The 27,129-nt window shown below is 39.6% G+C and overlaps 1 protein-coding gene across 1 annotated transcript in view; it reads left to right on the top strand.

Annotated features, from left to right (window-relative positions):
- The first annotated feature begins 5,218 nt into the window (after nucleotides 1-5,218).
- DAP (death associated protein) overlaps nucleotides 5,219-27,129 on the top strand; it is a 51,330-nt gene continuing 29,419 nt past the window's right edge. The window contains exons 1-2 of the mRNA XM_056484611.1: nucleotides 5,219-5,420; nucleotides 11,682-11,778. Of these exons, the coding sequence (XP_056340586.1) occupies nucleotides 5,366-5,420; nucleotides 11,682-11,778 (152 nt within the window). The 5' untranslated portion in view covers nucleotides 5,219-5,365. The remainder of the gene's footprint in view (nucleotides 5,421-11,681; nucleotides 11,779-27,129) is intronic.

Here is a 27,129-nt window from a genome sequence, read left to right as displayed (position 1 = left end):
AAAGAAAAGAAACCTACAACAAATTATGTCACTCTAGCATTCACCATGTCTAAAACTTAACAGCTAAAATAATATTGTAGAGTGGGGAGGAGCAAATGCAAAAAGCAGTCATTGTAGCTAAGGTAACAGAGTAACAGACTGCTTTTTGTGAAAAAGGCATATAGAACAATTTCTTAATTTGCTACAAGCCCCCTGAATTTGATTCATATCTCAGTAGTAATCCATCATACTGAGAAATTGCTTTTCATGTTGATTTAATATTTGATAACAGCTCAGAAGTCTGAACTTCATGACAATAAGAATGGCAATGTAACATTGCAATGTTTCTTTCTGAAAACATCATCATTCTACCCTTCTCATGAGGTAGACTTGTAGTATACTTTTTCTCAGAAATATTTCCATGGAAATCTAATAAAACACTAAAAAAAAAAAAAAAAGGAGCATGTGAGTCTTACAATTACATTGGGATTCAATTCAGAAACATTTAACACTCAACAAATTTATGTTTGACCCCATGAGAACGTTCCCGAATTTTAAAAAAGAAAAAAAAATACTTACATAGGTTTTCCTGTAAAATTGAATTTGTAAATCAAGCAAGCATATAAATTCGAGTTCTTGGTCAGAATAACACTACAATTAGAGTAACAATATGGAACTAATCAGATCATCAAGATACAGAGAAACCAGCAAACACTGGAACCCAAGAGACTTTAATGAGTCAATACAAGGACAATAGGTAAAGGAAGGGTAGAAAATTATTACTAAAGCAAATTACTCTTGCCCCAAATTTATGTGCTTGTTCTCTTACACAAACTATTTTCCCAGGTCTGGGCATCATAATAAAATCACCTTTTTGGGTGGCAGACCACACAATCTCTGAAAATTTCCTAACAAACCATATTCCTAGACCCAATACCCTTTTTTCAGTCTGTCATAGAAGTGACACAGAACTAAAATGGTATTATTTGACTTCTGCTAAAAGCTTTATATATTTCCATGTAAGTAAAAAAGGAAGAAATTTTCCCCACTGGCTGTATCAGACTAAGCCCATTCTTTTAAGTAGTGGGTGGCAACATATACAAATAAAGATCTGCAAACAAAAAAAAACAAAGGTAAAGGATCAAATTCCTAAGTAAACCCTTTGGTTTGTTCTATCATTTCTCAGAAATTATGGCACCCTAAAAATGCCACCAAGGATTAGAATTATGTGGATAACTGATAATGTTATTAGCTGGTAAGGGGGAAAAAAAGAAAAACAAGAAGATAAAAAGAGAAAATAATTTCATTTCCCTATGGTTTTTAATTTTTAAAACTGAAAAATTTTAAAACATATTGTTGAAATAAAACAACCAAAATTTCAAAACAACTACCTGCTTTCAGGCAAAACTATCTTGATGCATTATCAAAATTAGTTTTCATTGAATTGATACTTGTCTATAAATTGGGCAAAGCCTTGTTGACTGAAGGAGTTTTGCCTATCCTGCAGCTAAACATAGCAGATTATTGTACTTCCCAGGATTTACAGTATGCATGTGCATATGTGTGCTGGAAATGACAGCAGAAGTCATGCAGCAAAGCATGAGTTAGCTGCCTTATAAATGCTCGGTGACCCTAGGCTGCACTATTACAATTTCCCCTTGACTTGAACCCAAAAATTGCTTTTCTATGTGTGTCAGTATTCTCAGTAAGAACACAAAATCTTGCTGCAGGTCCCAAGTGAAAGCACCAAAACTACAGCCATCTGTTTAGTACTGGTGAGCATTTTCAAAACTGACAAAAATTGTCCTAATCACAGTTCAACAGACTGTTTCTTTATAAAAAAGACTGCTTACTGAACATACTTTGAGCTATAAAGCACAAAAAAATAAGAACCTGGTATTACTGTCAAAAGTGCTGTGAATGTCTGACTGCCACTGAAATCATCTGTTACATGTATGCTTTTGCATACTTTCCTAACTATTCTCTTCACATTGTTTTTTTAACTTAGCCTTTGGGATTTGCAAAGGGCTTTTTCCTATTTTTGGCTGGTTTTTTTTTTTTGCCCGCACCATCACCATGAAAGACATAGCTTCTTTCTGCTTGCTATTTCAGTTAAAATTAGTAGTAGCTGGAGCATTCTCTTTCTTGGTTGTGATGGATAATGTCACAGAGACTTAAGATGTCTATTACCAGCTCTTACTTACCCATGAACTGAAGAAGTATGTGGTGGAATACTCCACAAAAATACTCATATTCTAAAACATCAAGCAGTCTTCAAAACATGTTAAAACATTAAATATCCTAAACAACATGTTTTATTTACTCTTCCCTCAGTGTGCTGCTGCATTTAAGTGCCCTGTGATGCTGTCATTCACTCGTTTTCCAGTAGGAACTTACTTCTGCTACAATCTCTGGGGAAAGTGTGTCAGCACTAGGAGTGGCTGAATTGGCAAAGGAAGTGACTCAACAGCCAACTTTTTGTAAAAACTCTGCCTGCTTCCCGATGAGGTTTCCCACTGTTGCTGCCATTTGTTCGTGCTGGTACAAATAAGTGGCCTGCTGGAAATGACTACGTGACAGAAAAACCCTGGCATTTCACTGCCTATCATTAAGGACACCTCTCTGTTTCTTGTACATTGGCATAATTGAGCAGGACATTGTTTAGCCTGGGGAAAAGGAGGCAGACCTCAGTGCTCTCCACAAGTACTACTGAAAGGAGGCTGTAGCCAGGTGGATGCCAGTCTCTTCCCCCAGGCAACAAGTAACAGGATGAGAGGAAACGGCCTCAAGTTCTGCCAAGGGGGTTTACATTGGATATTTGGAAAAACGTCTTCATGGAAGGGGTTGTAAAGGATTGGAACAGATTGCACAGGGCGAGCTATTAAACCGTGTCCTCAAGTGCCATATCCACACATTTTTGAACACTTCCGTGGGCAGTGCTAACTTGATGGTTGGACTTGATGATCTTAAGGATCTTTTCCATCCTTAATGATTCTCTGATGCTGTGATTGTTACTTATATTATGGCGTTGCCTCTAGCTGGAAAAATGCATGTTGCCTTACATTTGCCAAAGAAACCATTACACCGTTTCACAAAACTGAAGTACCACTTATAAACTTTACAGCATCTTCTCATTTAGGTGCTTGATTCTACAAATCTCAGTTTATTTACTTATCCATTTATTTTAATTTTGGATTTTTGTCTTCCTTTTGCTTTTTTTTGCAACAATTTAAAAACAGTATTTGAAAATTAAATTCTATCCTATGGTATCATTCTGACATCTATGTAATTGTTCTGCAAGCATAGAAACTCAGCACTGCCACATGCCCCTGCCTCTTGAGGAAAGCAGTAACTATGTGCACTGACAACTATAGAGAGGTCGGTCTACTACTGGTAGAGAAGGTCGGTAGAAAAGCTCCAGATATGGAAAGCAGCAAAGATCCTTCCCTCTCCCTTCCACAAGCCTGATGCTCTGCATGCTTGCTCCTGCCTGACCTACCCTCAGTCCTCTCTCCCTTCTCCCTGGGGTCCTCACCCTCATCTTGCTCAACCAGTTGTGGCTCCTACTTCATTGTTTGAGGAACATTTCTTTCCTTCTGCCATGGTATTTGCCCTGCTTCACAATTCTCGTGTTACCTCTCCATCACTAAGGCCAAGCCCTCCTGTTCCCCAATTTTTTTCTTGCTCCTTCTGCTCTAGTATGGTATGCCTTGAGATCCCAGCTTCCAAAACAATGCATAGCTGTGCTTTCAGAAAATTTCAGCCATGTGTATCTGAGAAATGCTCAAGGTGGATGTTGTATTTTAGCTGTGAAGGAACAGCAAGCCATCATACAAATACCTGTGTTAATGGCAACATGTGAATTCTGATAACGTGTTCTTGCTGGCTGTAGCAAGAATAGCCAAAGTACATCTTTGATGTAATACTTCCAGTGCATCATCAGGTACTAAAACTTTGTGCTTAAACAGGAAATTATTAAACTGTTTCTTAGAGAAAAACCATTTACTTGCAGATTTTTAATGTCATATAGCACATTTTTAAAATTTCATTTCTATAACAGCTGGTTTAGATTAAACCTGCAACGACAAAAATCTCTATCAACTTCGGTAACCAGCACAGGGAAATCCAAAGCAAACTAACCTTGGAAAAAGTGAAAATGTAATATTTTAATTCAAATTCAGAGGGCAGTAGACAAAAAAGCATTACAATCTCATAATACTACTCCAGAAAAAAATTATAATCTGGATAGACTTTGACAGAGACTAGAAAGGGAATTGGAGTAATTTGTGTTAGGCTACACAGAAGGTGACAGAGCTGAAAATACAATCTGAGACTCTAACATGCTGCATGTGTAAGAAATTGAAATAACCCAGCAGCAAAATACAAGAACTTAGTTACAATATTTTTACAACATTTGCTCATTCAAGCTGCTAAGGATACTATGACACGATTATTTTTTTGGACTGTTGCAGAAAGTAAAAGACAAACCCAAAATGTGTATTTATACATCACACATATTTTGTGGTAATATATGTACCATATTAGTGGTAATATACTTGTTACATAGTGATAACATGTAAATAAAATATTATTACATCAATTTCCCTAAAACATATGATGAATTATTTCTTTATCACTTGGGAGGCAGGGAGGGCCAACTTTTAAACATCATACACTCATCTTTTGGGGTACTTGCTTTATCATTTCAAAGTATAAAAGAAAATCAGACTGGCCTGCACGGTTTGCACTTTTCTGCTAATAGAATTCATTCAGATACTACGCCCTGTGCCTTTCCACATGACTTGGAAAAGCTTACTCAACTGTTTGAAAATTTTCTTAAAGCAATGTGTATCGGCTCTGTAATTTCAAACAGCAAGAAAATGAGGTCTGAAGCAAAGGCAGGGCGGGCACGTATTGCCCCGAGTCATCAACAGGGCACAATTCCAAAACACGGCTCGCGAAAAAAATTAACCTCAGCCCAGCCAAAAATTGCGCAGCGCTTTATGCCGCCTCACACATATGCGGTTTGGCAGAAGGCAGCAGCGCAAGGCGCGGGCTGCCGATTAGCCGCTAATTACAAGTATTATTTGAAGCGCACTCGCAGACGATCGCAAACCACGCAGCTCGCTGCCCGGGCCGTTTCGCCCGGCAGATCACACACCCACAGGGCGGAGCAGGCGGCAGGAGCTGCCCGGCCGCAGGAGCTGTGCCACGCCGCGCTCCCGGCCCGGCGCAGGCCGCCTGTGGCGGGCCCGCGTCCCCGCCCGCCCGGCGCGGCACCGCCTCCCCGGCGGCCACGTTGACAGGCCGGGCGTGGGCCGCGTTCGCCGGGCGCTGTCGGGGTGCGGGTACGCGGTGCGGGAGCGGGGCCGCTGACACTGTAAAAATGTCTTCGCCTCCCAAAGAGAAAGCAGAGACGCGGGCCGGACACCCTCCTGCTGGTACGGCCGCCGGTTCCCGTCTCTCCGCTCTTTCTCTTGCCGGGCCGGGGGGGCCGGGGCGGCTGCGGGCCGGCGGGGCCGGGCGCCGCTTCCCCGCCAAGTCGCCTCCTGTGCGCGCCGGGGCTCAGGAGGGCGAGGGCGGCCTCGGGCGGGTCCCGCCGCTGCCGGGGATGCAAGCCCGGGGCTGTGAGTGAGCCCCGGTAGGTTCGAGCCCCGGGGATGCGAGCCCCGGTGGGTTTCCTCGCTCTCCACCGCTCGGGCGCGGTGCTGCCGGTGCGCTGGGGTCCCCGGCGGAGCCCCGGGTGCCCGCGGCGCTCCCGGCCCTCCGGCTGCCTCTCCCGGTGACGGGGCGATGCTCCCTGCCCTGCCTCTCCCCGAGGACAGCTCTGGTTGCGGCCAAGCCCTCATCGGGTGTGTACAGCTTGGCACCGCCGGGCTCCCACCCGGCAGCAGGCAGCGCCGTCTCGCCCGGCATCCCGCCCTGGCCCCCGCACCCCGCCGGGGGCTGGGGGAAGGAAGGGGAGCGGAGCAGTCTCGGCCCCGCGCAGCCTGCGGGGCTGCTCCAGCAGAGTGTGCGCTGAGTGTGAGCGGACACTGCCAACACTGTGTATCCATTTTGCCTGTGGGCGGCACGGTGTGAGCGCCAGAGCAGCCTGCGAGCTCCTGGCTGCGATTCGGCAGCCCGGCAGGGTAGGAAACAGGTAAAGCTGCTTGAGAAGTGCCCCGCAGAGGAGCTCCATCGCCTTCCGTCCTGCTGCTGTGCGCAAGTGGGCTGTCAGGGTGGGAGCTCTGTGTCATCTCCAGTGGGACACATCTGCCAGGGTCCATAGACGGTAGCTCCTCTCTGTACACAGGTGGGGTTCGGTTCCTCACAGTATCGAAGCTGTGTTCCTTCACGTGCTGTTAGTTTTGTTTCTAACAGTTTTCTTTAAAAAGGGAACTTTGGTCCCTACATCAGCAGCTTTACATATGTCATCTAATGTTTCCCTGTGGAGTAGTCGGTGAGTTGTTTTTTTAAGTGTTTCAATAAAAAATCGCAAGGTGGCTGGTTTTATATTCAGATCAATTGATGAGATGTAAAGCTAAATTTGTAAGCAGCTGTTGAGCTATAATCGAATTCTGTGCTGTTTATAATGAGAACCTGAAATTCCTCTAAATAGGAGTGAGAAAGAATAGCTTTGCTTTTCATGGCAGATATAGTTCAGCAGTGCAGGTAAGTCAGTCTCTTATGGCTGAACAGTCATTTCAGTCCTGCAGCCTCCCTTGTCATGGCATTAGCTCTTACCTGCCTTCTTGCTGATCTGCTTCATGGAACAAACCAGAGCATCATTTTCCAATGTTGACAGCTTTTGTTGCCCTGGCTCCTCCAGCTGCCTTGTCTTGAGGTACATGTCAGTTTCAGAGTGAAGGGATCATTAAAATCTTACATTGGTTTAACTCTGTCTTCCAGCTACACCGTTGATGAAACAAACACGCCTTGTAACTGTATTTTCTGCTGTTGCTCCACGTTTGAGAGTTTTGCTTCAAACCCTGTCTTTGAAACTGGTGAAAATTTTTAAAAGACCTAAAGTGAGCCTCTCTAGACCACATGAGAAACTAGCAATGTAAAGTGTAAAAGCTGGAATACAGTACAGGTTTCCTTTGCCGTGAGAATATTTCAGTTTGAGTCTTTTTCTTTGTAAAACGTGGGCCCACATATGAACTGAAGAACACCTTCAACTATGTGCCATTTAAGATCATTTGCATCCCTGTTTTGTTTTTTTTTTTTTTCTCTTTTTTTATGTGAACATGCACACAAGGTTTATCTTTGGAAGGAGGGCTATCACCGAGCTTGTCTTTGAGGCCAGAAAAAAAACTAATGCTTTACCATATCTTCTGGTCACTTTGGGAAGAGCACCTGAAGAATCCACAAGAAATATCACAACTAGCAAGAGTATATTAACTCTAGTAGCTGAAGATAGGTTTTAATTCTCTATCTCAAGCTTGTTTAGGTCCCTGAATATTAGAATGATGCAATAGATCACTCTACAAACAAGTTTTAGTAAAATGAAAGTAAGAAATTCTTAAAAAAAAATAATGCAGGTGAAATCTTATTCATAAATAACGAGGCAAGTTTCTATCAAAAAAGGTATGTATAGGGAATCTCTTGATAAATAGCTTAAAAGCCCAGGTTTTGCTGCATACAGTTCTGTAAAGAGCACTAACTGTAATTACAGACGTCTTACCCTGAGTACATTGGAATGTAAGTTAGGAAGTATTCGGGTCATCAAATTAAAAGCAAAATTGACAAATCTATTGTTTTTCAAATGCGCTCTTGGCCCTTGCTTACTGACTGCACTGCATTCATCTCTGCATTGATCTTTCATATAGGGGGAAAAGGCACTTGAAAAGACAAAGGGTAATGAAATGGAAAGAAACCTCAAGACCTCAGTGCAGGAAGTGACTTTGACCTCCCCTCTGAAATTTAAGAGGGCCCTAACATAATCTTGATTAAATATCTGCCTATCAGTGAGATCAAGTGTGCCCTACTCATTGTTGAGTAGGTTTGTACAGTTCCTCTGAAGACATCTGTGTAATTGTTGTTTAGCTGTTCATCTAGTACATACTGTGGAGGGATAAAGGAAGGTGATTGTGTTAATAGTGTATGAAGTTTTATGATAAGTTTGTGGAAATAGTTATGTGCGTTTTCCTACATTTAAAAAAAAAAAGAGCTCTGAGCCAAGATTTCTCTGAAATGAAGGTATATAATAACTCCTTTCTTTGTTGAATACTAATGTATGCTCCCTTAATCTTGTACAGTGGTATACTTTTGTTTCCCTTTTCATACATCTTACCGTTGTAATGGAATCTGTCATTACACAGTACATAAGAATTAAATTTTTGTGTTAATATTGAATACCTACTCAAGAAAAAGGAAAGCTAAGACTCTTGGTTGTACTTTGGATTTGTAGAAGTTCCTGTCCAGTTGCCATGACCAGCAGGTGATTTGGGTGTACCTGGAAGGTTTCCCTGGGAGGGACTGTCTCAGGTCTGCACCCTGAGTGAGCTGGGGCCAGGGTATCCCTGACCTGTGGTGCTTCTCTAGGCACTTGGTACTCACTCAACTCAGTGGGGTTTATTTCAGAATTCAGTCTCAGAAACAGAGAGGAGTCCAGCAGTGGGGGCAGGGAGGAAAAAGTAGAATGCTTCCTGACTCCAGATCAGCTTGAGTGGTAATTGATTAACACAGTTGTTTAATACATTTCCAGAAGGAGTAGTCAAGCCCTTATGAGGAACACAGGCTGGCATTCACAGGACTGACAAGGTGTAGTCCTGTCTGCCTCTTGAGAGGAAAATATGACATAAGATAATTAAAATCCAAAACTTATATTGAGTAGTGAGAGCAGATAGCTCTTCTGAGTGTGCTGCAAACAATCTCTTCTTTATTTCATGCTTTAGCAAAGGCTTAGAGCAACTTGGCTGTCACCACTCCAGGGAGCCGTTCCCTGTCCTCTCCTGCCTTAGCACCTGAGCTCTGCACTTGCTCTTCAGCACAGGAGCTGCTTTCTTCCTAATCCTAACACAGGGTCATTGACACCACCCACTTGTGGACACTGCTTTCTGAAGGTTTATCAGTTGTTTAAATCCTCTGTTTGCAGGATAAAGAAATCTGAGCTCTTTTAAAGATGACTTTTAAGTGACAAAAATCACCATGGTAAGCATCTGTCAAATTATATAGTAAATGCTAGGCAAGTAAGAAATAGATGATTCTTCATAACTCCTGAGAAGATCTCACAAATTTTGAGGGTGTTTTTCATTAGCTTTGTGGATGTAATAATTTCTTCTCTTGTCACACCCTGAGGTAATGTAGTTTAGCTGATACCTTTTGAAAAGGAAGGTGAATTATGCTGCAAGGGTGTTTATTGTCTTAAGATAAATCTCCTGAAACTGGATTGGGTGTGAGCATGTTGTCTCATGGATGCCAGATATGTACACAGTGCTATCTAATTATTTCACTTCTGGTCTCACAAATACACATGATTATTGCAACTGTTAGCTGGTTCCTTCTGCACAGTACCCTTGGATTGCTAAATATAATTCAATTATGCACCAAAGTATTTTAAGGTATCTATTCTATATCTGATGATATTAGTTAAAAAAAAATCACATTTAAAATTCTAAGTTGTTGCATTATTCACTATATATTCACCTTTTTAGTTGTCTTTTAATCCCCACTTTTTAGTTTTGCAAACAGGCAAATCTGAATGTGTTAGCTGTGTATTTTTTCCAGTGACAGATAAAGAGAAAAGGAGTGGCTGATGGCCTGATGATACACAATGTGAGAGGAGGGAAATTTTAGATCTAAATTCACACTAAACCTTCAGGTATTATTTACTCTAGTTTTCTGTTAGATGTTGAAGGACATGGAGGTGTGTGTATTGTTCAGAACTGCGGTTTGTAACCCTGGCAAGTGTTGCTGTGGAGACAGCACCTTCCACAAAAAGTAATTTGAAAGAAACAAGTAAAAGGTCCTGATTGTGCAATGATGTTAAATTTAGAAATCAATTAAAAGAAATTAATAATTTATAAATAAATGTAAATAAAGCATAGCATTACTTTGATTAACTGAGATGTTAAAACAAGACTGCACTTGACAGAGCTCAGTGTTTACTTTTGCAAACAAACTTACATTTCTAAGGAGCTTGAATCAAGAAAAATTAATTGGAATTTTATTTTTGCTTCACTTCAGGCAACAAAGAAATGCAGTTTTTAAAACTGTTTTTATTTCCTTGTCCCATGTGAAACATTTCTCACCAATTAAAGTTTTATGCTGGAGAGAGAGAACACAAAATGGTTAGTGATTTAGGTTTGCAGTTTTTTTAGTGCATGATAAGAGGACACAGTTTTCATAGGTTTAAAAGATATTTCTTTGAGTCTGTCTGTTGACTGCTTGTCTTTAGTTAATGACCATTACTGAATTAGAAGTTTATCATTCAAATAGCACTCAGAACTTCAAATCTATTTTTAAAAGACAAGGCCAAAGACCTTTCACTTTCTCCTGGAGCAGGTCACTTTCTCTTTCTTGTTTTCCTTCACCCAGGCTGTAAAATTTATGCATAGCAGTGGCCTTCCCATTGCTGTCCTGGTTAAGAATTGGGAATGATACCTGTGTCTAGGTTTCTGGGATTAGCACTGAGGTGCTGTGCTCCCTCTGTGGCAGGGTACAGGGGGGCTGTCAGAAGTACAGCCTCCCTGGCCCTGCCAGCTTCAGCTTCTCCCGAGTGCTGCTCTGGCTGTGACACCTCTGCTGAGGCTCACCACAGGCACTGAGTCAAGCGCTGTGAGCACAACCCAGCCTGTCTGTAAGTGGTTTATTGACTCCTGACCGCTAGCATGGTTTTCTGATGTGGTTGCTGATGGCAGCGTAACCCATCCAATTAAGCTGACAAGATGCGTCGTCTTATCCTGTGCTGTCCTGTAGCATGTGTAGCAATTGTTGAAGAAAAAGAAAAGTACACTATTGAACCAGAGAGCAGATCAAGAGCAGCCTGTTGGTTGCTCTGCTTAGTAACTGCAGTGCTAAGGCTGGCTTGGTTCCTGTTTTAGATTGCACTTTGGAGTGGATAAGTGATGCACATAAGTGGATTTGCTTTCACTTCTGGTTTTGTGTTTCAGAGGGCTGCTTTCACGTTTGCATAAATTCTAAAACTTAAGTGATGCAAGGATTTAAAATGTTGTAAATGCTCATGTGTTTTACAAAACAAAGTTCTGTTCTAAATGCATGTTAATGGTCTTCTAAATTTTGCTTTTTATTACACTATTTTTGAAGTGCTTCTTTGTATGAATGCTGTTATTATAGGTGTAGATTTGAACATGAAATGACAAGTTAGTTTCTTTGGTTTGTGGCCTTTTGTGTAGTGTTATGCAAGCCATTGCCTCAGTCTCTTCTGACTGCTGCAAGTTAGTATGGGATGGAGGGGGAATTAGAACAGAATGGAATTTTCTAAAATGGCATTGGAAGCAGGTGGTAAAAAAAGCCGCAGCTTCTCAGGATAAGCAAAGATGCCATCATGTGAAAGAGAATGGCAGATGTGGTCCTGAAGTAGCTGTTCTTTAGGCTTGCCACTTTTTAACACTTTGGGCCTCTTTTTCAAACTGTGATTACTATTAAATTACTATGCAAAGTATCAGGAGGGAAGCAGGGTGGTTATCTTTAAAATATTCTTCACTTAATGCTGATTTGACTGAGGTTTGTTGTTATCTATTTAATTTTCATTCCAGTGAAAGCTGGTGGGATGCGGATTGTGCAGAAACACCCACACAATTCAGATGCCAAAGAAGAAAAAGATAAGGATGACCAAGCCTGGGAAACCAGCAGGTGATCACTTTGATTTGGTGCATGTACTACAGTGAATTTCCATGACCTTGAACCTTCTCACCAGTTTGTTTTTCTTGTGACTAGCAGACTAAAGGTGCAGTTGTTTTTGTATCATAAAGCAGTAGCAAGTTAGATGCTCCTTCAGAATTGAGGAATTTGGGAGTTTTCATATTGCTGAGCCTTTTTTAAAATTATCCTGCCATGTAAGAGAATGCTGGAGAAAAAAGTGCAATAGAAGTAAAACCGCAGCTTTTCTAAAATGTCTCAGTTCAGACTGTGCAGAAGCATAGAGACACAATTATGAGGCTGGCAGTCCATATACAAGGTGGTCTTTCTGTGTGCTGGTTGTTTCCTTTTGGAAGAACTCTTTGGCCCCTCATCCTGTGTATGTGAGGTGTTTGACAAGATGGTGCTTTTGAAAAAACAAGTAAAAATATATGGTACTAATATTACCTGCTTTTGTTTTTACATGGGAATCTATCAGTTTTAGTGGTGGAGGATACTAAGACTGCAGTTACTTAGCAGTTTTAACTAGATTTATCATATTACTGCTGTTTAGAAATGAAAGCAGGGAGGTTCAGTGGACTTTTACTGTTTTTCTGTACTTACAAAAGCCACCTGGTTTTGTCCTGCTTTCCTCAGCTAGCTGTTTTTCCTTCCAGCCAAGACTATATTTACCTGAAATGTTTATCTACTAACTTAGGGCATGGGTTTGTCCTTGCTATTTGCTCAAGTTAAAAAAAAACAAACCAAAGAACCATTCCTGTGTTTTCGTAAGTAGACTGACTAAGATGATACTTATTTTGCGTGTAAAATAATGGTAATAAATAAGCATTGTGAAAATGTCTAGAAATAAACCCAAATGTGTTTATTTACTTGAATAGGAAACACCTTTCTGAGAAGGGAAAAGTAATTTTAATTAATAAATTCAAATACAAGGCAGGAGAATTAAAATTTATGTCCTTTCTTCATTAACCAGGTTGGTCATCTTGTAATTCTGCATCGTAGCACATAATTTGAAAGAGTTGGTATTGCAGCCAAGTTTTGTCTAAAGTAAGAAATTGTACCTTGGGTCAATTTAAACTTTGCGTAGGGATAAATCCTTTTATTTGAGGTGTGTTGACCTTGGCCAGACAGCTAGTGTCCACCAAGCTGTTCTATTACTCTCCTACTCAGCAGGATGAGGAGGGAGAAAGTAAGATGAAAAAACTCATGTGTCAAGATAAGGACAGTTTAATAAAGCAAAAGCAAAGGCCATGCATGGAAGCAAAAGAAACTAAAATATGTATCCACTATGTCCCAGCAGCAGATGATGTCCATCACTTCCTGGGAAGTAGATCTTCAGTATATGTTAGTGATTGCTCTGGAAGACAAACATAGTAATGAATTCTCCCTGCCTCCTCCTCCTTTCACCTAGCTTTTATTGCTGAGCAGATGGTATGGAATATTCCCTTGGTCAGTTGGGGCCAGCTGTCCTGGCTGTGTCCCCTCCAAGATCTTGTCTTCCCACTGCCTAAAGGTGAGAGAATAATGTTGGAGAGGCAGCTTAGGTTCTGTGGAAGTGCTGCTCAGCAGCAGCCAAAACTGGTATAAGTTCCACGTTGTTTCTAGCTACCAGTGCAAAGCACAGCACTGTGAGGGCTGCTGTGGGGAGAATTCACCACCTCAGCCAGGCCCAGCACAGCATTACATATCTGCTTATCTTTCCTTGGCATGCCAACCTCATGGCAAGGAGCCTCAATAGGATCCAACTGACGAGACTTCTTGCGCCTGTTCACAGATCTAAGCCTCTGTTGCAACACAGCACCTGCTTTATTCCTTTCTTCAAACAAGATTGTTTTCCCTGTTTCACTCAAATAGTGCAGGGAAAAGTTAAATTTTAACCTTGATTTTTGTGGCTCTGTCTGCTGTAACAGGTGGGCACAGTAGAAGCACATTTGTGGGGATAAACAGTGGGTGCTGAGGACTTCGTGTTCACACTGTGTGTGTTCTGGAGATTAATTAGTTTGGTCATCTGGACTGAAGGACCAATCCTAGCTGACATGGCTTAGGTGTATCCTTGAACTGTCTGTGTCCGTTTAGCATCACGTGCAGGGAGTCTAGGTGAGGTGCCCTGAGACCAATCCTCAATGTGAAACAAAGTCTAGGTAGCTAGGCTGGAATGATTGGGAGAGAGGTACACTCTTGATCTGTAGATAGTAACAAAAACAAACTATATTTTAATACTGTGAGTAAAGCTTACACTTTTAAGACAGAGGAGAAAGTTTAAAGACTTCTGAAGCTATCTTATTAACTAGTGAATAGTTATCTCTTGCGCCTCAAAATCCATTCCTTTGTCCACCTGATCAGTTGATTGTCAAAATATGCACTTTGAGTGTGCCCTTTGTTTTGGTTTTCATATAGAGGATACATTGATGGCACTATATAGTTATTCTGAGTCTGTGTCTTAATACTGAAAGCACTGAGCTGAACTATTTAATTTCTTTGATCTAATCCTCTTGAGAAAGAAACCAGGAGGACATAAGGAGCATAGTTACGTGGGAATTAATATGAATTATAAGTTTGTTTACAAGTCAAGAGAAGTTGTTTTCCTAGTAGAACTGAGAGCCTTTTGTGTATGTAAGGAAAATGGTTTAATGTGTCTGTTGTAGGCTCATTTGGGAATACGTGCACAGCTTTTGTGGCAGTACAAGCTGTAGGTGTGAGCAAGAAGATATTTAGCCATAGACAGAATAAGTTAGTCAAAATTAAATTAGGTTTGCAGTGCCTCAGCTGCCTTTTTGCTGGAAGGTGCAGTCCCCCAGAGTTTGTGTCTGCTCCAGATGATTCATGGTGCTGTTTGAAAACCCTTGGATTTCTGATGTGTGTGAAGGGTGGTTTATCAGGAGATGAATTTGTCAGGAGGGGTGAAGTGAGCATTTCTGCTTTCTCCAGCACCAATATATGTACTTTGGGGGCTTAGTTATCTGGTATTTTATGTCCCTTTGTTAAGCAGATGTGGAAACATCTGTGTTTTTAACTTTCTACTTGTCATGGTTTTAGTCCTTGCCATTTGGAGGTGGTATTGTTGATATGATGCAATCTCTACTTCCCATTGCATTTGAAGTACAAAGAAGCTCTTCAGGAAATCTCTGTCAGCTGATACAGCCAGCTGATTATGGTGTGAGAAAATAATAAAACAGAGAAGAGTAATTTCTGTGTGAAGAGGGAGGCTAAGATGAGTCATTATTTGAATCTCATTGTAAACTTAGTTGAAGACAGATTAGTGGGACTAAATGGGCAGTAAATGAAAGCAGAAGAAGTCAGTCTCTGAGGACATCTCTGAGAGCACATGGCCTCCCCATGGTGGCACAAATCTGAGCAGTTGCTCACAAGAAAGCTTTCGGCTTCAGTTCGTAGAACTGAATGTGGCTTTGCAGACAGCTGGCGTCGTTTTTGCAGCTTGCAGGAAAAGACTGAGATCCGTGTTTCTAGTCTTAATGTAAACAAAGCTGACACAGGTAAACACCCCTGACATATCTAACTGTGCTGTGGTAAAGGTGACTTTAACATTCACCAGGTAGGCCTTCTTTGATGTTTCTTTTTCTCAGTTGTTTAGCAACTTGCAGCCCAGTTACTGTAACTTACTTTGCAAAGTATTTTACTCAATTCTGTTTCCTAAAATAAAATTGTTATGACAGCCTCCCATTTCATGAAATCGTAGGGAGACTTGTCAGGGTGGTGATTTGCAATTTCTTAATATGTGGTAAGACTGTTATACACAAATTTAAACTTTTCCTGCAGGGCAGGTCTTAGCCTTGAGTTGTTGCAGAACTAATTTTATGTGTCTGGTATAAATATAGTTTTACTTAAAAAAAGGAATGTCTGGATATGATTATACAGTGGAGAAGGCTCAATGAAAGAAGGAATGAGTTGCACAGTTTGGTTTAGGTGAACTAAAGATATATGTGGCATCCAAAGCCAGTGGCACCCCTGTGGTCAGGATGTCAGTGTTAAACTGTACTGGGAGGTAGAATCATTGGCCCACATTCTCTTCAAGATGAATGACTTTGATCAACCTGTTTAGAGCTAGGATGCCAGCTGGCTGAACTTCTGTACTGATGAATTCCTGATTTTTCTTAAGTTTTTGTAATTTCTTAACACTTGTGTTGGTTTGATTTTTTTTTGGATATGGTTGCAGTTTTTATTGATTGACAGTCATACTGATTGCTGCCGGAAGGCTTTTTTTGTGATGCTAGAGGAGGGTGAAACATATAAATAGAAGTATGGTTATGAATCAAAACCATCATTTTTCAGGACTGTATGTTGTCATAGAAATCATTTGGAATAAATAGGCTACTCACAGTCCTGAGCTTTATTAAAAGCCCATTAATGCCTGTTTAACTGAGATTTGCAGTATCATGTGCATTCCTGTGCCAGCAGCTGACTCTAGGCATAATAAATACTCCTGAAAGACAGATAATTTGAATTGAGAGCTGCTTGTTCAGTTTTGCACAAGAGATTCATTAATTGTCACTCTGGGATCTCAAGAAAAAGAAACTATAATTATCTATCAAGATCTGGACTTAAAAAATATTTAAAGCAAGTATCTGGCTTGTTTTTAACAAACAGGTAAATTGCAAAGGCTTTTATGTCTTCAAGACTCTTGCCTTGTCTTTTGTTGTATTTCTGACACAAAGTGGGTAATTACCATGATTTAATTACTCAAGATCAATGCCCTAGTGTAGTTTCTCTATATATATGTAAATTGTATGTGTTTTGTATCTTGAGCCTACCTGGAGATTGTGAACCCAACGTTATGCCTGACTTTTACGATGTGGATATTTTCCTTGTAATATCCATCGGGTGAAAGGAAAAAAGCCAAGAGAGTAATTTAGAATGTTGACTCAAAAGCAGAATTATGCTAATGAAGCCTATGGGTGTTTGTATGTCAAAGAGTACTCTCAATACTTAGTTACACAGTGAGAGAGGAGTTGTCAAAGGCCCTTGTTATCCTTCAGTGTTACTTGTTAAGTCTGAATATGCAAGTTGGGCTAAACCTGTTTTTTTTCTTTTGGAAGTGCAGTTAATCTCAAAAATTTGGCTGCGGGTATATACTTTCATTCAGGAGTAAATTTGTTTTTCCTTTCCCTCACCTTGCTCTGCTGCAATTGACAAGAAATAAGTCACAGGCATTATTTCTATTTTCTATTTGCCATTGAAGATTCTCCTGTCATTAAAATATTCTTAGTTTTTGCCTTGGCATGATGCATGTTGATCAAACTTCTGACAGAATTTAAAAAATACAATATATATACAATACAATACAAGATTGGTTATAGAATTAGCCATTAGAGAGGGTTTGTATGTCTGTTTGCATCCTGAATATGGAAGTGTTTAAAACCATTTCCATTCTTTGTATTTTATTGTTCTGATTGTTTTAGCTGGGGTAGAAGGTATTGAGTCAAAGTTCTGACCCTTTTGTTTGGGAATAACTGCTCTTCAGGACAGCTATGACCTGGGGAATGAAGTGCAGTGTTCAGCTTGCTTGCATGCATGTCCTTTAGGAGGTAGTTTCCATCATGTATGAAGATGTTCCAGTCCAGGTGGTTCTGATGCTGTTTGTTGTAGAATCAACAGATGTTTAACGGAGGGAAATCAAACAAACAAAAAAAACCCAAAACTTAGCAGCTTGTTAAACATGGAAACCAAACCCATATAAATGTGAGCAGGTAGCATTGAACTTTCATAAATACTTGGAGTGACTGACCCATTAGTGTTCCTCCCATGTACTTCACAGATGTAAAGCTGAAAAAGACCTTGTTACTTGTGTTTATACATCTGTGAAACCAAAGTACTGGAAATATAAGCAGGCATTGACTCAGTGTGATGAATATTTAAGGTTAAAAGAAAGAGAGGTTAGGACAGATAGACTGCTACACCTTCTGCTTAAGTGTCTGGAGAGGAAGTGTGCAGCTTTGGTGGGTAGAGGACTGTCTGGGTCCCCTTTCACTTCAGAGGTTCCTTGGGCCCCTATGTCAGTGGAGGCAGCCCTTAAGGAGTGAACTGGTACTCTGTAAAAGCATCTGTCATCCTCTTCTTGGGCAGAATTCAAATTTCTTCCACAATATTTCTAACAACCTCTTTTTTACCCTGGTTTTGTGGCCTGATTCTGTTACCTCTGATATGGTTGCACAAAGGAGTTTTGTTCATAGATTGTATTGTCATTTAACACTTGACCATGTAAAATATGAAATTTGAGATATAATAGATATTACTCAGAGGTTTTTATCCCTGTCTTTGGCCTCTTGTTACTCAGGTATGGAGCTTTGGAGGCGACTGGCCTTAAAAATGAAATGTCTGGGGGAAATGTTGTGCAAAAGCAACCTGGCTGTGAATATTGTGCTTGTGGTTTCTGGGAAAGATGCAAATTGTAGCAAACGTTGGGTGTTAGCCCATGGTCATATTAGAGTTGTGTGTGACTAACTTTTTCTTCACTTGACTAAATATTCCAAAGGTTAAAAGAAAGTTCTGCTGGAAAAAGGCTGTTAAAGAATTGCAACTATAATTTTGTAATATTATTAAGCATAATACTGAACATAGTGCAGTTAGGGAAATAGCTTCCTACCTTCTCAAAGATCTTTATTTCCAAAAAAGATTCTCTTCTTAGTGCTTGGGTTTTTTTTTTTTTTAAATCCCTTCTCTCTTATCTTTACTTTGGACTTAAAATTTACTTCACAGTTAAGGGAATAGCTTATTAATAGTGTTGCACTCTTCTTTACGTGAGTGGCACTGCCTTCAATGCATTTTCCTACTTTATTATTCATCTTTGTGTCTCAATTTTTTGCCTAGGGTTTTATGATTAGCAGATGCTCGAGTCTGCTAAAGTTTATACATACATAATTTGACTAGTTATAAAACCTGAAAACAATGTTAGCTGTGTTCATGTGGATTTTCAGGACAATACCTTCTGCAGATGACCTGTTACTTTGAGAAGTAGCAAAGTAATTGCTATGACCTCTGTTGAACTCTATCAAAAGCCTATGCAGTAACAGACTTAAGTGTATGTACAGAGAATAGAATGTGTAATACTGACTTTTAAATGCAGAGCTATTGGAAGGTAAGAAAATAGACTGTGAATATTTCCATTTAAGAACTGAAAATATCTGTGAATGTAGGGAATGGAGGAAAAGCTAGGCAACATTATGAATGAAGCATTCTCATACAGAAAGATGAGAGCCTTCCGAAAGACTGTTTTATGCTTCCAGTATTTCTTGATGATTGAAGCAGTAAGTTGATAAATCCATCAGTGTAAGTGCCAGTTATGACATTATATGGATAGCTCTTTTCATATTCCTGAAGTACTGTGTGCATGTGTGAAAGAGCTAAAAAAGATATGATATTTCTCCCACTCAAAGTGAATAGAAGATAACGCCATCCAGCTCAGTGAGAGCCAGGTTTGGTCCTGAAGAAACATATGCTGTCTTATGAAATTAGCTGGAAATCTGAGTTGAATTGTCAGCCAAGCTGGTATAAGAAAAAAGATTTTAAAAGAATGAAAGTCTTTAATTTGTATTCCGTGTGATGAGGAAGGTGAGAACAGCTTAGTCATATATGAGAGGAAAATGGATGGGAAGTAGTGTCTTTACAGTGTCTTTACAGGCTTAGTTAGCACAGCATTCCATGTCAGTACTGAAAAGTCAATGATCTTGAATTAATAGCTTGTGTGGTATCTTTCCTAGTTCTTTTCTCTTGATATCTTTCTGAAGTATTGGAATACATGGGAAGAAGGTGACTATGCCAGTCTGAAAGCACAGGTATTATAAAGCACAAATATTTTCAAACCCAGAAGTACAGTCAAATCCATTTCACTATGCTAACTAAGCCCAAATCTCTATTATTTAAGTGTTCAACAACACTGAGAGTATTTCTAAGGTATTAAGTTCTCCTAGAAAAAGCTTGCAGAGGACCAGATTCTACTCATTTATGTAGCATCAAAACCCTATGTTTGAAGTCACCAAGAGCTGAAAATGAGTAGGAGGTATATGCAATTGACATTGTGTGCCAAGGAGGGGGATCTTCTTCCAATAGCACCTTCCTCTCCTTAAAGTTTCTTCTGCCTCAGCTGCATCAGGCACCAAACTTTGAAGTAGCTTAATATTAAAATAAACTTTGAATTATCATTTCTTAACTGTCACTGGGCTAAACAGGAGCGAATTTATTTCACTCCCAGCTGCTCCCAGGATGCAAGAGATACATGGGAGTTAGATAAGAACAGCACTGAAAGCATTTGTTACATCATCATCATTAGAGCTTTATTTAGTCTGCTGTGGCAGCTCATAGACATGTTCACTGCGATACATTGCTTGTTGGGGGAGTGTTCACTGCAGTAGGCTTGCTGCCTTCTGATATTAGTGTAACATTTTGATGACCACATCTTGGTCACAGACATCACGTTAAATAGATGGCTATTAGTAAAAAATACTGTAGCAACATTCACACATCTTAGTTTTGGTGAATTTCAGTTTCTCTGGGACTCTTTAATGTAATGCCTGGAGCTGGTGCTGTGTTCAAAGGGCAGCTGGTTTTGTTAGTGCTGCTATGTACAACCAAAGTTCTTTTCCCTAATAATCTTGAAATTTGTTTTTTGTTTTTTTTTTCCTGGCTTGTTAGAGCTGTAATTAAATACTAGGCTAGGTGTCAACTGTGGCACCTCACACTGAAGTACTGAATCAAACAGTCCCTGAGATACAGATACTTCGAGTGCTGAGTGTTTGCCCCTTGCTTTCCAAACCCTATTCTAAAGCCTTATTTTTTACTTTGAATAAATAAATCAATGTAGAGCTCTGGATGTTACAGAAGTATCTCTTTTGAGATACAAAAATGTGCAATATCATTCAGTAAGCAAAGTCTCATTACTCACTGTGTGCATCCTTGTACACCTTGAATGTTGCTAATAAGCTGCATTCCAGTACTTATGCTCACTCTCCTGAGCCTGCAACCTCATATGAGTGTTTAGAACATGCAGTGGTAGACTGTGTTTACTGTTTAGTGGTTGTTAGGATGATCAAGAGTACTTTGCATTATGCTATTTATGAAAGCTGCTATTGCTAGATTTTTATTTCTGTTTAAATCTTTTCTTTTTCCATGCAGCTTATTAACATATGTGCTCATATGTGACATGTTATTGTTGCTAATAGGCAATTTTTTGCATGGAATGTATTAATGTTCTGACTTTGTGGAGCAGTAAGGAATTAATCAACCAGTTAAGGGACAACCCAGTTTGACTTGTTTGTTAAAATTTTGCTTTTGAGTTGGAGGTGATGGAGTGAAACTTCAGTAAATTGAACTGAGTATTTTTCACTTCTGTGATTCTTCCTTTATTTCCAGGATCATGCTACCCAGTGATTCTAGAGGAAAAGTGCATTTAGCCATGTGTATGCTGTTTTATATCAACAGTGACACTAATAGCATTACCACAAATTCTTCCACATAAGGCTATTTAGAAGGCTTTTGACTAAATGAAATTTAGCATTCTTATTTATTGCTTTGAAAACTGCTGTAGAATTAATTTCCTGTTTGCAAAGATTACATGATTCTGTATCTGCTGGTGTGTTTGAAAAATTTTATTCTTGTTCCAGTTTACAATAGGGAAAAAAAGGCCAGAACAAAAAAAAGTTTCTGAGGAGTGGAGCTTTGTGTTCTGCTGTTTTCTCCAAGCATAGGCTTTCTGGCTGATAACACTGATTGGCTTGGTTCCTTCCCTGTATCAGGATGGTTTGGATTACCTCTATATGGCTTTGAAGTTTAATATTACATTTTTCCTTCATACCTTATAAACAATCACAATTAGAGAAAATTTGAATTCCTGATGATAATGTATTATTTATTCCTTCTGCTGTTCTTCAGAAGATCTCTCTTTATAAGACCTTCTTTCCTAGTTCAAGTTCTTATTTTGTGTTGTGTCCTACCCCTTGAAATTATTTCTGTGTTAGCTAGTGATCACCAGTTATTCTCATCTGTTGCATTTTTCTAAAATCACTTTTTTTTTTTTGTTTTTTGGTACACTGAGAAGAGTTTTAATGTTCACAGACTTGTATACCTCTGATCCTCCTATGCAGAGCTAACAGATTAGCTGGTCTGATGATCAGGATGTGGATCTTTTACAAAAATTTTCTGTGTCAGACTGAGAAATAAATACATCTGCTGTTTAGGAGCTGTTTAGTTCTAACAGGAATAGATATGTAGTAGTCAAATGTTTTTAAAGCCATTTATGTGTCATTTCTGTATTTGACTATTCTGTTTCTCTCTGCTTTAGCCCATGCTAACTCTCATTTAATGAGAGATCTTACTGGCATTTTTGGAAATCTCTGCATACCAAGTAGGCTAGAAGATTTTGGGAGGTTTTTTTGCTTTGATAGTTCTGTCAGGTTTTACTACCTTTTACTGGGAAGAGAAAATTGCCAAGTTAATGCACACTGTTGTCCTCTGCCATAGGAGGAGGAAAGGGAAGATAACTGCTCACAGTTCGTGCACCAGATTTTGTCATCCTTTCCACCTTTTTTAAAAAATCTTGTAGCTTTATTACACAATGGCTTTATAAGACACTGGGTGTTTCATACTTCTCCCTACCTGCTCCCACATCTTCTAAAACAATAAATAAGTAGTAATACAGTGAAGGAAAGAGGGAGTTATAACCTTGTTGTAATCTCTTTTTTTTTCTCTTCTGTTTTAAAGAGTGTAGATGTCTCTGCAGGGCCAGCACAAAACTCTGCCTGTGCAGTGCTCCCCAACAGATGGTCCTCTGGGGCATCATACAAGAATTTGTGTACAATGAGCCTGATGAACTCCCCCAGCATCTAGCAATGCAAATCACTCCTTAGAAACTTGTTAATCATTTTACTGCCGTTTGACCTAGTTCCTATTTCTGTATCCCTCTTTCAACCATATGTACATTTCTCACCTTGATGATCACCTTCCTGAAAAGGCAGCATCACAGTCCAAGTAGTGTGTGCAGCAAAGAGTTTTTCTTTTTACATGTCTGGTAACTTTTTCCTGTGTCCTTCAAGTCTTATTTGCTAAGAAATATTGAATAACTATATTTGTTTTAGATTCTCCTCTTGTATATTTTTCTTGAGTTCTCTTTTATCTTTTTGTTTGGGTTTTTTTGAGGCATATCTAAAATTGCAGTGTGGAGGGTAAAAGCCTGCTCCAGACTTGTGGGCTTAGTTCTATTTTTCTGCTTCTTTTCCTTCTCTTAATTGTTCTTGTGTTCCAGTTGTCTTTTTAATTGCCTTTTAGGTATTAAGCTGCTAATTTAAAAAATCATCTTCCCAGTGATTCCAGCATTTGTTATTGAGTTTAATAACTATGGTAGAGGTACAATTATTATGTATCATGTAGGTACAGTTAGGATTGTTTTTCCCAGTGTGTGTTTTCTGCATTTATCATGGTGCCATCTTTTTTCTTTCCCTTTATTATTCTCTCAGTCCTCTGAGGTTTCTTGTAACTGTTTACATTCAGGCTTTTTTTATCCTGAATAATTCACTGACATTAGCATATATTGTCATCTATTTAGACCTCTCTTCAAGTTTCTTGCAGGATCCCACTGTTAACCTCCATCATTATGATATTTGATTTGTTCCTCAGCTCTATTTTCAGTTCATGATTCTCGAGAGTGTCTTCTGCCATATCCCATGATAACTCAGTTTATTTACTGAGGAGCCTTGTTTGCATTTTTTTTAATTCTGTGCATACCAATTAGACTGAATGTTTTGGGTTTTTCTTCACTTATCATTCATTCAGATTTTAATAGCACTCCTATTAAATATTTAGCCAATAAATATAACCTCTATTTTGGGGTAACTTACAGTAATTTTACCTTAAAAAAACACTCATTCTCTCCCTAGAAAATCTTCAGCTAAGGTTTCCTAATACTGTTACATTCTCTAGCTAGCATGCAGAAATATGCAAACAAAGGAACTAAGAGATTCATCTGTGAATCTAAATTAGTATTCATATTACTGAAAAAATTAAATCTTTATTTGCTTGTTTTAGTATTTCCTTTTCTAAGCTGTTTTATGTACATACTTGAGAGAAACCTTGGTAAATAAATAGCTTCTGTGAGATAAGTGGCATTCATTTGTTCTTATTTGAACTTAATTATGTTACTACAAAATGTGGTGAAAAATATTGTCATCAAATGGGACAAAGCGTCTGTGCAAAGAACCTAGCAGCAAAATTTCCATCAGACATCCCCTTGGGTTTTCACAGCCTTTTTAGTGATGTTTGCTAACACTGGAGTTATTGAATCCACACAGTTGATGTTTAGTCTGCCATAATTTCAGTGAGTGCTTGCAGCCGTGAGGTTCCATAGCTTCTCACCTTTCAGTAGAGAAGGCAGTGCTGACCAAGCTTCTGGGTAAACAGCCATGCATTAGGATTTGAATGAATAAACAGGAGCTGTGTTTGTGAGAATGGTGGATGTATTACTTGATCTATGCAACAGTAAAAGAGTTGATTGTTATCAGTGACCTTGAAAGTAAACAGAGAAATCCTCAAGCCTGCTGACGGTAAATAGCTGTTTTGCTTAGTTAAATGCCACACTAATGGTGAGGAACTCCAGAAGCACATCAGTAAAGTCTGCAAAAAGAAGTTTTGGATTACAAAATTCATGGAGTGTGGTTAGTACAATACAAGGGGACAGCCTCTGGCTTGGGAGGTTCCTGAGCAGCAGATTTTCTGCTCTCAGGAGCACACTTTGCATACTCCATCTCCTGCCCCAAGTGTTCACTGCTGCTCCCTGAGAGGCAGCGAGAGTAGTACATGGTCCAAACTGTCCAACCGACTGTAGGCTGAGTTAATGTTAACATCAGTTGATATTTCAATAGAGAGATGTGTTGGGAAGAAATGGTGATCTCATGAAAGTTTCATGTAGTAAAACTGAGTAAGAGAAGTGTCTGGGGATTTCTTCTCAGTAGCTGTGATGGTTATAGTTGGTTACAGAGGCAACCAGGTACTGGCCTAATGCAGCTGTGAAATGTTTGCACTGGATTTTTAGGGACTTGAAAAATTGGAAGCACCTTCTAGGGAGACATTTTAAAACTGATTCTAAATTATTCTAATAACCTGCTGAAATTAGGATAAGTAGGTTAGAGTCTGAAGCAGTGACAGGTCTGCCTCCATAGCCTTTACATGAGGATTGGGTCTGTGTATCCTATCTTGTGAGCACAATGTCTGTAGGCTCTATAGCTAATTCATGGAACAACTCAAAAGCAGTGTTGCTCTCTGGATTCACCACTGCTGCACATGCTATTATAAATACCTTTAATCTTTCAAGATTCCCTAGGCGAAAAGGCTAGGAAAAATGTAAATCTAATTGCTCAGACATAACACTGATACTGTTTACAGTACCTCAGGAAATGTCTCTTGGCTAGATTATGATAATTACTTTGGAGGAGGGTGAATTCAAGGCATACATATGTTTGTTTGGTTTATTTTTTAAGATTTCATTGCCAAGAAGTGCTTCCAGGATTTCAGTTTTGGCATAACAGTGTATGAATTAGCACCTTGAGTCTCCTAGGCTTTCCTTAGATTTGTATCCGTTACCTCTAATATGTGGCATAAATTCAATATGAGTAATTATTTTCTGGTTTCTTCAGACTATAGTCATGGATGTAAATATTCACTGAGCTTTTCTAGCAGATGCAAGAAAAGAATGAAAAGCGAAGAGAGGAGAAGAGCCTCAATTTACACATTTTTCAGTTTGATTTTTTTCTTTCGTAAGATGAAGGAAGGTAAGAGTTGCAGTGTTAGTTGGTGATTCATGATCTGCCAAAATAAGATTGACTAAAACAGGAGGAGAAAAAAACCTACCTAAAAGTGATGTTTTAGCTTTCAAAATATGGAAAAGGAAGGAAATGTAAGCGTTCTCAGAAAAAAAGAATCTTACCACACGCTTGGCAGAGATTTTTGTGAAGAAATGTCCTTGTTTTTCCAGATGAAAATTGAGAAAACAAGGTGGTAAATATAGATGAAAAATTTAAGTACCATGTGTCAGTCTAACTAGAGCAGCCTCTGCAAACAAATTCTAGTGAGATCAGTCGATCTTTGGATGAATATCAAGATATGGATGGTTTTGATGTGCATACATCTGTGCATACATCTCTGATTTTTTTACTTCCCTAAAGTAAACCATTGGAAGATATGAAGTATTGCTTTATGGAAAGAAGCCTGGAAAATCTTTATGCAGAGTTGAGTTGCTTTAATTCAGTGTGTAGTACTTGGTGTTTATGACTTTTCATATTCAGTAATGAAGTTCTCTTCACCCACCTGCCCCTGCAAGTGTGCTACTTTCCATTTAGGATGCAAGTCTGTGGTCCATCTGCTGCTAGGTGTCTTGAAATAATTTGTAGAAGATGTTCTTTTAGATACAATGTCCTGGAAGAGTTCACATTTGGTGGGAGTAGTATTGGCAGCATAAATATTGACTTCTGTGGTAGCACTCGTCAGCTGGTAATTACAGGCAAGCCAGAGATGATCAGAACTGACGTCTGTCACGTGCCCACGCAGTAGCTGGGACCAGAGACACTTCTTCAGCAGTGTTCCAAAGTAAATATCTTTAAACTGAGCAACAGCAGCATTTCCTGAAGCAAGAGAAGTATTCTGAAAACGTGAAGCCTCTTGTATCCTTCCCTCAACAAACTCATTTTCTATTAATTTTCAGTGGCCTTTGTAATCCACAGCTTCTTTTGGCAGAGTTTGATGCCGTTCTGGAATTCCTCGCCACTGGTAGGGCATCTGAGGGGCTGTCAGCTAGGCTGGTGAGTGGCCTTGGCGCCTGGGCTGTGGGTGCTACTGCAGTTTGGGAACAAGATCACAAGCACCCAGTGTGAACCCAGCCTGAAGCTGGAAGGTTTGTCTGACTTCAAGAAGGACCTGTCCTTCCTGTTCACTTCCTTTCTTGGACCTGGATAAGGTTCACCATAAGCAAGAACCTGCTCGGTTATTTTGGTTTTGTTAATCTCCCCCAGTCTTAATCCAGGAGTTACAGATAGGGACAGGTTTTTGTGATCAAATACCACAACAACATGGGAAAAAAATGAAAATCTCTTCAGTTGCACAGTTGTCCCTGCTTTGCCTTGCAGATTCACTTCCAAGAAACATTTCCAAGGGGTCTGGCAGTCTTGTTACTGTCTGAAATATTCATGTGGCACCTTTGCATCTTGACTAGATTCCTGTCTCTGGCATGGTGGTAAGGAGAGACAGAAGGGTGGAGGTGGGGACAGCATACTGTCAGTGCGGTCAGACAGTAAAACATCTCTGCAGTGGCTCTGCTGCTGTTGCAAGCCCTGGCCATGGGCTAACACAGTT

This window comes from Oenanthe melanoleuca, chromosome 2 (assembly GCF_029582105.1).
Source record: "Oenanthe melanoleuca isolate GR-GAL-2019-014 chromosome 2, OMel1.0, whole genome shotgun sequence".
In the NCBI taxonomy this organism is placed as follows: domain Eukaryota; kingdom Metazoa; phylum Chordata; class Aves; order Passeriformes; family Muscicapidae; genus Oenanthe; species Oenanthe melanoleuca.
This window is presented reverse-complemented; position numbering and strand designations above follow the sequence as displayed.